The sequence below is a fragment of the Habropoda laboriosa genome, unplaced genomic scaffold (assembly GCF_001263275.1).
Source record: "Habropoda laboriosa isolate 0110345459 unplaced genomic scaffold, ASM126327v1 scaffold151, whole genome shotgun sequence".
In the NCBI taxonomy this organism is placed as follows: Eukaryota; Metazoa; Arthropoda; class Insecta; order Hymenoptera; family Apidae; genus Habropoda; species Habropoda laboriosa.
The window spans coordinates 124,047-136,579 of record NW_017100286.1 but is presented as its reverse complement, the minus strand read 5'-3'; the positions used below and the strand labels follow the sequence as shown (position 1 = coordinate 136,579).

The window sequence follows — 12,533 nt, the reverse complement described above, 5'->3', positions numbered from 1 at the left end:
TTCCCGTCGTTTCACGGCTGAATCGTTTACCAATACGGCCGATAATACGCGTCGAAAACAGTTTGTCGCGGTTGTGTACGAACTGATCGTAGCAAAGGACGCAATTATGTAAGCGGATCGGACGAGAGGAAAGCAGATTTCGCGGTTCGTCGTGCGTATCACACGCATAAGAGTCTTGTAACGATGAAATACGATTGCTGGATAGAGGAGGTGGAGAAGATCGAGAAAATGAGAGCAAATGAAACATCGAAGGATGGATATGGCGTAACGTTTCCATATATAAAAATCCAGCGAACCTTCCGGGAAACGAGTCCAACACATAACACTTGTTATGTGGAGTAGAACAATTCACGCGGTGTTTCGCAAACCGGTGTTCATTAAAACAAATTAAGCTTAAGTCGTCGTTGGTCTACGGGAGAGGAATAGGAGGCCTCGTGATACTTTATAGTCTCGCCTACGGAAGTCTCGTGTATGTACGCAACGATTTGTAATTTAACGAGAATAAACGCGAGTAGATTGGTCGTTCGAGGTACCGTTTCTGTAACCAGCAATTTCTCATGATCGTAGATATCTTAAGTGATTTATTATTTTATTAACGAACGATTCGTATGGAGTATCGCGATGATAAAATTGAGGAATACTTTTCTGTTCCGAGTAAATTATAGGGTAGAATTTTCCGTCGGTATCATATCTGTGATTTATATATTTGATATTCCGGTAGGGAATCGCGTGATCTAATGGCAATTGGAATTTCGATCGAATACATCGTCGTTTGTAAGTATTGGAACACCCATTATGTGAGCTAAATCACGTTTCCTCGCCAAAGTTGGCGTTATATGTTGTTATATGTGGCGAATCATTTTTAATAATTTTTTAGTGACTTTGGGGAGGTCGAATAATTTTATATTCAACTTGGAAGGACGAAGAGGCTTGCTGAAGAGCTTTTTAGTGACTTTTGGGTGTCGAATAATTTTATAACAAACTTGGAAGGGCAAAGAAGCTTGCTGAACAATTTTTTATTGGGGCCTTAATAATTTTTTGGTGACTTTTGAGTGTCGGTGTAAATTTATATTAAATTTGGAAGGACGAAGAGGCTTGCTTCAAATTCAATAAGTAGATTTCGGTAGAATTCAGCGTGCTTCACATTGAGTAAGCGTCCCAATACTTATGTCACGTCTACATCAGGCAAACAGATGCCGAAGGGACCGTCTACTATCCGAAATTGGCAAAGAAATGAGGTATTTACTTCCTCTTGATCGTCTGTTTGCACGCAGTGGACATTCACGTAACACGTAAGGAGGGCGAACCACTCACTGGAACACGCATCACACACAGTTGCGAACGGAAGCACGGAACCGGAAGCACGTGGCTGAACCGTACGAACGACGTCGCACGATACACTGACTAGACGCCCGGCGTCCAGTTCCCTCTGCGACGGCGCTCGTTGCTCCGAAACGCGCGTCTGCACACGCAGACCGTCGCACGCGTCTGAATGCCTAGAGAAAGATGAATGCTATCTGGAAACTCGAAACTGCTGAATCGTAATGGTGTTGAACGATGAAACGCTCTGTGGACACCATTCGAGCACCACGACTCAATGCTTTCCAACGAAAATTCGAATACTCTATCTATCTTTCACCAGTGTTCTCGTCAGGGTTGTTTCTGTTTTTCTTTAAATTGTGACAAATTTCTTAACCCTTTCGTATCCATGATTTTCATTCGATTTAATTCGATTATTGAGGATTATGTAGTAAACGTGAATTTTTAACCCTTTCACATCCACCATTTTTATTCGATTTAATTAAATTAATAGCAAATGTGAATTTTTAACACTTTCATGTCGGTGATTTTTATTCGATTTAATTTGATTATTGAGGATTACGTGGTGAACGTGAATGTTTAACCCTTTTACGATAAATTAACGAAAGTTATCGAGCGAACGTGATTTTAAGATGATTACAAAGATTAGCAACGTGTTAGTCATCGCGAGATCACGATTCTTCTTTGCGAATAACGAAGAGAGCGGTGATATATTCTCAGGTTCAGTTTTATACACACAGCACAAGCAACGTGGCAGGGGTGGACTATATGGAAGATGGTACAAGAGAGAATCGATCTCCAGAGAGTCTGGCTGGGTGTACGTGAACGTGGGTGGCGGATAAAAAATGTCTCGATTACGTCACTGGAGAATTCTTCGAGTACGGATCCACGTTGGACGAGGAAGCAGAGAAAAAAAAAGTATAATTAACGATGGCGAATAATTTGACGAAAGATAAAATTCATATCGGGATGAAAATTGCAGGTGAATCTAATACAAATGTACAAGATTCCGTATCACTTCGCGTACACTCCTAAAAAGGAAAGAAAACTAAAAGAAACGATGAAATACGAATTAAGAAAAAAAATTTCAAAATATTCCTTCGTGAATAATTCACGCTGTAACGTGTAACAACAATTAGCACCAGACGAATAATCCAGACATTTATACTTTCCAGGTACATTACACCACAATTATACTTTACTGTCTAAACCGAACCGTGCAGATCTCGCGATCTTTGAAAAAAAAAAAAAAAATCGAAAAATAACAAGACTAAAGCACACGTTCTGATTAGGACTGAAAGGTTTCGAGCGTAAGCTGAATAATTCAGCACGCAACACCTGTTACCCTCTAACTCTTCCGGAACTTCTATTAAATTTTCAACGTTCAACAATTATATACATTTTCCGCTTTTCCTCCCGCAGCACGTGCGGCGCCTCTGTCCACTTTGTGCTCAAATAATATTCCCGTAACGTAACACGGACACTGTATACACATCGGTGTGGAAACGTTAGGAGAGAAGCGGATCATCCTCGAACGGAAACCTTTTCCCTCGTTGCATTGTTTCGCAATAGAGTATAAGCTCACGTCTCAATCCTATTGTCCAGGCAACAGAAAGGGTTAACGAAGAAGAGAATCGTGCGCGCCCTCGAAGAAAAGGCGATCGAATTAAACGACCAACCCTCTCTAGATTTTTCACCGCTTCTCTGTCTAGCCGACCACGGCGGCCACTTATCCGCCGGAAGTACTCGACACGCACTGTTCGCTAACACCTCGATTAGCATATATAGCGGAGCGAGCGCATCACCCTTCCGTTCTTTTTCCGCGATCATTTGTATCGTAGTTACGACCAGTCGGATAATTGCTCATCGTACCCGCGATTTTCACGGTTCGATCTCCGTTGAATAGGAAACGCGATACAAACCGGTGTAAGCGAGAAGTTCAGCGTGTAATTAAGTTGTATTAACAAGCGTGAGATCGTTTAAACGGATTAATTAACGAATTAGGAGAAATCGACAGACACATGATACTTCCATTTTATGTAAAACACACTTTGCACAGTCGCGAGACGTTTATTCACGTTTCTCCTGTAAACTCGACTCACGGTTCAGTTTTTTGGGGGGGAATTTCAGTTGGCAACTGGAGTAATTTGGATTTTTATCAGAAGCGAGGGAGAAAGACAGTTTCGAAGGGTTGATCGAATCGAAGGAAAGGCGAATTGTTGACATTAGGCGGAGGCAATTTCTCCGTTTACAATGGACAATGGAATTACACGGTTCGAGGTGTTACTCAACGACGTTCGTATGCTGATTCGCGCGCAGCCCCGCAAGTTTCCGCTCGGAAAGAGGATTAAACGCACGGCCAGCAATCATCCTGCGTCGTCCCGCGTGTAACCTTACATTCTTGCGGCACGAAAACGCGTCGCGGATATTGCTGGCTCACTCGATATAAATGCCGTCTACCGAGGAAACGTCGAAATTCCGCCGCTGCGAAATTATACTGTCACTGGGGAGAATTATGGTCGCGAATGGAGAATACGGCACGGTGAAAAAGAATTGTAGGATGTTCGAATGTAACAACGTTGAGATAAAAATGAGTATAACTTGTCAAAGGGGATTTACGATCGATATTACTCCGAATTTCGTTTAACACCTGACGTACCTCATTACGCGAAGAATTACGAGGTTTCTCCTCGTATCACGGGTTTACGGCAGCCTGTTATTTTACCGAAACAGCCTCTCAATCACGTACAGGGTGTATCAGTTGTAATGAGTATAACGAATATCTAAGAGTACACGACAATGTACGCTCACATTTTTCTCAATTCGCTGTACCAAAAATGATCAATTTTATTTATTTTTTTAATTATTTCCTAGAAGTATAGAAATAATTTTGCCATTTTATTGAGAATAGATTATACTTTGAACTTTTACTTTTCCTACTGCGAGCTTCTCTGCTGACCGTGGGGCGATGCCGAGTATATAACAAATGTTTTTCCCAATTTAAGTAGTCGTGCGACAACCCCGAACTGAGTAACTGTTTTCCACTCGGGTTTTCGCCTCCGTTTTTTTTTTGTATTTCATTTCTATCAATAAACGTTTTTCTTTTCTCTGCAGTCGATTGAGTCAATTCGCTAACTAAAGATCCTCGATACATTTATTTATGGTACTGTGGCGTAGATTTTTGTAATAGAACAGAAAAGACAGCGCAGTATGAAGAGCGAAAGAAAATAATTACACAAAATTGCACTTTCTGGAAGATTAGTTGTTAAAGGGTTAAGGACGTATACATGGTGATAAAAAAAAATTCACCCAACGTCATCCTCAAGGTCGTCGACATTTTGTTTCTTATTGTTCAAGATCACAGTGTCATAGATCATCTTCTATCAATGTCATTGATATGCAAAAAAAACATTCCAAGGTTATCGAAATTTTGTCTTTCCTTTTTTAAAGCCACAAAGATTAGACCTCATACTCTGAAACCAAATTTCAAACCATACAAACCGAACTCAGCCATTTTTTCTCGCTTCTAATAAGCGCACAAATAATTCAGATGTTCGTTACAACTGAGACACCCTGTATACATATGTGAACACGTATCAGAGAACATCTGAGAGTCGACTAAAAACGAGAAGAAAGTGTGATTGTACTACAGTCACACTTTCGAAACTGAGAAAAGTCGGGTGTAGAGGGGAGAGAAGGCTAATCTCGTATAAATGAAGACAAGAACGGGATAGAGAGAGGAGAAGTAAGAGAGTGTGCCAAGAAGTTCGACGGTTGGTCTAGAAAATCAGATTACTTTCGAGTATAAAATACGTGCCCCGAAAACGTATCGACTTCCTCTCGAATCGTCCCTCTCCTCCCACCCCCTCGTCCCTTTTGTTCCTGAGTGACGAGCATGTTTTATTCATGCTCGCCATTCATGACCGCAGAACGCCCGAAAGATTTACTATCGCCGACTTTCGTTTCGTCACGCATTTCAAATCCTTTTTCCTTTTTTTCCCCCTTCATTCCTCGCGCCCGCGGGTGTCGTTCACGCTTGGAGGAAAAAGCAATTAAACGCGAGCAAGCAGATACCGCGAAATGTAATAATAGTCGAGAACGAACTCGAGAGGTTGCCGCTAACGAAGACAATCCCGAAGTCTGAGCAACGAACCAGCTCGGAAACGCGTTGCAGCCACTTTCTACGCGATGGTAACGGTTAGCAACTTAAATAACTCGCGAGCACAGGTCGCCGACATTTTGGTGAATCTGGAACGAACGTAAAGTACTAGACTTTTTGATAATTGTCCGCGATACTTGTGCAAATTTCACGTTTATACGTCCGACAGATTCTAAACCTGACGCATCTCCTAGAAATCTACCGTTTCCACTATGAATAAATAACGCAGATCTCGTCGTAAGTGGCTGTTTTACCCTACCCACTCGACGAAATTTCGTATGCAACGCACAGTTCACCGCTTATGGTAATCCCGAAACGCTTTCAGTTTGCGAAATTTTTCGAGTTAATTGCTTCGGCAAATCCTGGATAACAAAAGTTAGCGCGAACTCGACTACAGTTTAACGCAGCAAATTTCCCCTCTCTCGTCGGTTTCACTACCCCCGAACGTTTTCACCTTTCAACCCCACGAACGCCCAATCCCGAGTGTCTACACCTCGACGAAACTATTAGCCGCCGCCGTAATTCGCGTTTGACTTTCATCGCGCCATCAACGTCGCGATAAACGCGGCGGAATCTTACGCTACCTTTCAACATCCAAGTTCAATGGAACTACCATGTAAAGCTTCATGAGAACTCGGCGAGCCGGGTAGAGTGTAAAGCATGGGACGTTTCTCACATGGTGTACCGGTCTCTCTCACCTTTTCCTTGACCTTCACCTACACGTTGAACTCTTATGCTCGGGCTTCCGCCTAGGAAACATATCGATGTACGTCCAAGGCCTAACCTTCGCGGAATGTTGCGGTTCGAAGAACAGCCTAAAGCTCGAAAGCAACGTTCGTGAAGCGGACTGTAGCTCTGACCTCTTTTAGAGCGAACGCGCCATTATGGTATTCTCGAGGATGTTCAATTATCGTCGCATCGACGGGAGTAATTAGCGTTGCAGCTGTCGACGACAGTTTCGACCAGTTTCACGGTGAAAGTGAGACTAATTGCCGATTAATAAACAGAGAGGAGGGACTTCTCCTGATGAAATTGGCCATTTAGCCATGGAAACGTTCGACTTTCCTCTCGGTTGATGGTCGTCTCGTCGATGGTTTGAAATAAGGGAGAGACGGTCGAACGCGCACGAGGATAACCAGCGATGAAGCAAGTGAATTATTACCCGGAGAAACTTTTCTGGATGAAAGAAATCTACCGTGTCGTTCATTTTTTTCGAACTATGGCAAAATTCGGCTGGTAATATTAATCAACCAGGCGAGAAGAGGCTGTGTACCACTCCTCGTGCTTTGTGTACGTTCACCATGGCGAAGAATCAATAGGAGAAATCTGATCGGACGTGTTAACAATGGAAGCTAGGTGGAGAGATGAAAGGACTTTCGGTATTGATTCGAACGTGAACAAAACACAGGAATGAAGAGGCTCGAAGTTTACACTAATTACTGGAATTAACTGGTACAAACAATGAAACGTTCTTTTCTCTAAGCAAACTATCGCGGATCCAGCAATAAATGATCAACTTTGAAAATTTTCGTTTTATTCCTACTTCTATTTTTTTACGTGTGGTAATTTTTCCAAAAGTAACGTTGCTATTCGTGTAAAGTACTATGTTTCGAATAAATGAGCGACTCAGAAGCCGAAGTGACTAGCTCCATAAAATCAAATTTATTAAATTTCTTTCATTCGTGAAAAATTAAGCATGCGCTTTGATACTAAAGTTGGAAGTACAGTAAATTCTCTACAAGTGTCAGTCAGTTTGGATTCTGCAAGTGTCAGTATAGATGGTTTTATTCGCTGTCCTTGTCTACGTTCGGCAAACTACAAAGGCGGGCGCGAGGCTCGAAAACGTAGTCCCTGACTCTACAAGTGTCAGGTTTAGCTTCCTTGCGGTCTGACACTTGTGGAGAATTTACTATATATCAAAAAGTGAAGTTAATCATTTTGAGTGGCTGAAACGACTAGGAAGAGACTAACAAATTTTAAAAACGAGGGTGTTTCATTAATACCGATTTAAACTACTGAAAACGAGTATTAACCGATCGATTTTTAATCCAGATTTTAACCAGCAACACTAATATTGTCACACACATCTAATTATCATTAACTTTAATAAAATTACTTTTTACCAAAGTTACATTACATATTGATGGTTTTCAGGAACTGATCGTAACGAGAACATTTTAAAAAATTGCCACAAGATCCAATTTAATCCTCGATTCACCACGAGGGGACTGACCAAAAGAAGAGCACGAACGTTCAGTGTTACGCGGATGCATCCGCGAACAGCAACGCTTCGTTGAGCAACGTTCGTTCCGGACTGTGTGCTACCATTAATTGACCGTGTGCTTTTCCTCTCCCTCTCCGTCGCATCATCGCGATACCTTCCAATCTTCGACATTTTTCCACGACGAACGACGAACTCCGCGCGCAATAAGTCGCGTTCCCTCCGGTTTGGAAATCGCGGAAACGGATGGAAGCCAGACGAGCAAAGGGGGAAAATTGTTTCTGTAGCGGATGCCGCGGAGAACTTTAATGGACGACGTTGCGCCCGAGACAACCTGATTCCGAGCTAGCCACAGTAAGCTGACATGTACTTCTCCTTATTTGTTCCTTTCCTTCCTTTCGTATCTCGTTAAATGCCGAACATCTGACGTTGCACACGAATGACAACCAATTGAGCTCATTACGAATCAAGCCTCGTCTTTAATCTTCCCGATAAAATTGCTGGAACAATTCAGACAGCTTTCCTCTCTGTCTGAAATTTTCTCGAGAGTGCAAACTAGGAAGCTGCGAGAGCAGCTTATTAGAAGTTCCGTGTCAAACTGTTAGAACTACTCGGCTAAGGCATCTCGCGATCAAGAAGTGTCTAAAACTTCAGTCTTCGTGCCTAAGTTACTCCGAACCCCAGAGAAATCATACTCTCTATCAATAATTAACTCTACAACGCCGTCGAACGAGGCTTACTTAGCTCCACTCTGTATTTCTACGTTTCCTTAACACGTTGAATGCCTTGAAAGCTTCATCGCTGACCGGCGTAGCCAAAATTTGTAAAAGCATTTAACTCGAATAAACGGTAGCATTCGTAAAATTTTCATCTAATGCATCACACAGCATATTTAAATACTCCTATTTCTAACGGTTGACGTATTATTTATGCATACTGAGATGCGCCGTATTAGAATAAAAAATTCTTTTCGTGGACAAGTTACGTATAATTGGCCCGGCATTCAAAGTGTCGATAAACGATAGCGATACTCACGAAATTATGATGTCAAAGCACAGGCAACCGAGAAATCACGCAACACGACCGGCACACTCTAAGACGGAATTCTGGTGCGCGTAATCGCCAAGTAGGTCCACGTTTTATCAATGATTCATCGTCGTCTCGACTTCGCGTGAAATTTCCTCTCTCTCTCTCTCTCTCTCGGTCTGTCGAACAACCGGTACCTCGATAAAAATCGTCCAGATAACGAACACAGAAAAATGTCCGCATATCTAACGGCCAGAGTCACACTGACAAATGATTCGTCCGAAGCGACGAACTTCCGTGGAACATAATCGAGCACGACAGAAGAAGTATCGATCGGTTTACTCTTTCGTACCCGCACACCATTACCCAACCACTTCGAAGGAAGCCAGGAGCAATTAAAGAAATAGATAGGCTGTTGGAAAGTTGGATCGATCGATCTATCGCCTGGCTATAGACTCGAGAGCGTGTTTTGGTTGAGCGACAGACCGGTAAACGAGGAAGGTAGGCATGCACACGCTTGCTAAAGAACGAAGGAACAATTTCGACGACGACGGCTATAGTCGAGGAGGAACGAGGCCAAGTTCGTGGCCGACCTTCGTCTACGCGATTTCAGGTGAGATCGTGACTAAACGACGGGATCGAATATACTTTCGATCGTTGGTACCAGGGAACACGACACGGTGGCTTATCCGCTATGGAGAAACGACCCGTTGTGAATTTCACCGACCTAAAAAACACTCGTCCATGATGCTTCCTGTCGTTCCGTGAATTTCGACGATGAAAATTCTGCTTCGTGCCGCATGAAACATTCTTTTCGGAATCACTTGCTCTCGGTTCTGGTTATATCGAACGACTGGATAATTTTCTTAATTAGTTGGAATCCATATTGCGGACGATGGGAGGAGAATTTGCTCGATTTTCGTGAAACTTTGGGCAGAGTTAAACGAGACTGAAAATATTCGAAATTAGTAGTGTCTTCGGGGGAGGAAATGAACCTTTTCGAGGTTGAAAATGAGTGGAGATAGAAAAGCACGGTAAATATGAAAATTATGCAATTTTTTATAGAGTAGTTTGACGTGAAAAGAATTTTTACAGATTCATAGACTATTTCTTCTTAGAAAATGAAACTCACAAATAGGTACTTTTATCAATTTTTGATAAAACTGATCCTTTTTCAATGGATTTACTATTTTCCGACTTATTCCAATTTCCTCTGTGAAATACTGATTACAAAATTTGTATTCAGAAACTTCCGCGAAATTTAATCAAAATTATCTCAGCTGGATAATGTTCCTCGTTGGTATTCCAAAGTTCTTCACCTCTTAAGTGCCGAACTTCGTTTGAAATTCTCACACTCTTTTCGATTCCAAATTTCTCAAACAGAAGCGCATGCCTGATCAAACTCCGTTTTTCCATCGCGTTCGATTCGTTTGAGAAAAAAATTGTTCACGAGCTAATACCGTAACAATACCGTGAAATAATGTCATTTCTTGCGGTGCACCGTCCAGCCGAGCAGCATGAGTTAAGTGCGGCTTTTTATGCGTTCATTCTGATCGTCATGCCCGTTAGAACACTCGGTACACCTCGTGGAGGGGTACATTAGCGTAATTTCGCGTAACTCGAGCAAGACTTTAACCCTTAACTGAAAACATCCGTGTGTTACGGTTCTACGATAATGCTAACGATTACACCTAAACAGCTACGGTGATGTTCCTAACAGTATTAGACATTTCCGCGTAACATCTCGAAAAGTTCGTTTTAGCAACCATAGCAACAGTAAAATCAACTTTACAGTTTACAGTTCACATTTTACAGGATACTTGAAAGAGTAATGAAAAATGATAATAAATCGAGGGTTAAAATGAATTTTAAATAGATAAGTACCTTCCTAAGGTGTCTTTCGAAAAATCCTCAATTACAGTAATCGTCGACGAAGCCACGACGACCATGGTAAAGCTCCTCTCCCATATCTCGCTGTTCACCAAGTGTTTTTACCCGCAAAATCCTGTTCGTTCTGACCGTTACACTAAACAGCAACCACTATCACTCGCAAAAACGTCGAATCCCATTGAAACCGATGAAAAACCCGAAAAAATCACCTCTGCAAAGAACGAAGATTCAAACAGTACCTGTCCACTTTTCAATTCTCTCGATTCGTCAGATGCTAAACTCTCTCTCTATGATATATCAGCAAGTGCTATGAATCACATTCCCCAGGCACGTTTACGCGGAAGTTCGTGTGCGGAGTAGTCCTAAGGCAAAGGGCTAACGACGTTAATTAACGACGTAGCGGCAGGTACGTACGTAAACCCGAGTGAAGGAGTCGACGTCCGCGAGCGTGTCTACGAATCAACTCGTCACTCAATATTCATCAAGGCTCGCGACCCTAGGTCAGTTACGGAGCCTGGCTGCTACTACCTCTTCGGGCGCCAGGAAACTTCTAACGACCGAAGATATACTCGGGAGTTCACGAAGGAGAAACACCAAACTACCTCGCACAACCACTCGAGACGCACTGTTGTTTCAATTCGATCCAACGATTCTCTACATACTCGACTGTAACAGGCAACCGAAGTAAACCTCTTCCTTCTTTGTCCCTTAAAAATTCTCTTCCTTCTCCTCAGTCTCTCTGGTTCGAAGATTCCACGAGTCACGCTAGACTGGCATTTGGTCCGAGAAAAAGCCACGATTCCTCTAAAATACAGACAATGTTCCAAGCATGAAGTTGACGGTTCGCTCCGACTCCTGTTCGCTCCTTTCTCTCCTCTTCGAGTCCACCTTCGAACTAGATCGCTACTCGAGTAGGTTCCGGCGAGTTGCGGAGTGTTTTGCCCGGACGAGAAACTGGGGGATCCGTGAAACGTGCGGCCGTTCGTTGGAAACGCGGCACGCGAGCACGTCGTGCCGGCGATGCACACCGTGGTCTGCTGCAGTTGTTGATGGGAAGAAGAAGAAGATACGACTGAAGGTGCTCGGCGACGTTCAAGGCGCATTCACCTTGGCTACCACGCACCTGTGTACACGCGTGAGCGAATCCGAGGCTTTCTCTCTCTCTCTCTCTCTCTCTACTATGTAGCTGTCCGCGCACACGCTCGCCACCGCTCCTCCACACGAATTTTACGTTCACCCCGCGCGAATGCCCGACGAGTTTCACCGGGAATCGCCGCCGTTTCCTTGCCTTGATCTTGTCTCTTGCTCGGTGTTCGGGTCACGATCGAGACTCGTGAAGCAAGCTGATTATCACCCGCGGTACCGGTTCGAGATGGCAGAACGAGGAAAAGGTTGGGGAAATTTGTGGTCCATTGGGACCAGCCTTGGTATTTATAGGACAATGTATTTTCGAAGTGTTGCGATTTCAGGGTTCGTATTGGAGATTTTATGGAATTCTTTTGGGCTCCTTCTTGGGAGGGATTAATTATTAGGCTGACCACTGGGACACTGAGAAGGAAGGGTTGAAAAATTTGTAAGAAGTGATAGTTTGTCTTTTTTTCAGAAATTGAAATTAAATCTTCCAACATTTGCAGATTGCTAATATTAACCCTTTAACGTTTCATTTTCCATATTGCGCTAGCCTTTCTATTATGGCAAAAATAGTAAGTCACAGCGTTATAAATAATAATACACGGCTAAGGAATAATTAAAAGAAAATAAAATATCAAGTTGAGATAAACGCGAGATTTTTCATTCAACGATAGAATTAAAAGTGGAGGTCTCTGAGACTGTCAGTCAAAAATAATAGTATTTAGACTAGAAGCTGGATAAAGTAGGACATTCTGCTTTAAATAAAGAAATTTTTGAAGTATTCCA

The 12,533-nt window shown here is 42.7% G+C and overlaps 1 protein-coding gene across 1 annotated transcript in view; it reads right to left on the bottom strand.

The window, feature by feature from the left end:
* Positions 1 to 10,675, bottom strand: part of LOC108573700 (WD repeat-containing protein 47) — an 82,920-nt gene extending 72,245 nt beyond the window's left edge. Inside the window, 1 exon segment of the mRNA XM_017936178.1 lies at positions 10,611 to 10,675. Coding sequence (XP_017791667.1) covers positions 10,611 to 10,675 — 65 coding nt within the window.
* Between the last annotated feature and the right edge of the window lie 1,858 nt (positions 10,676 to 12,533).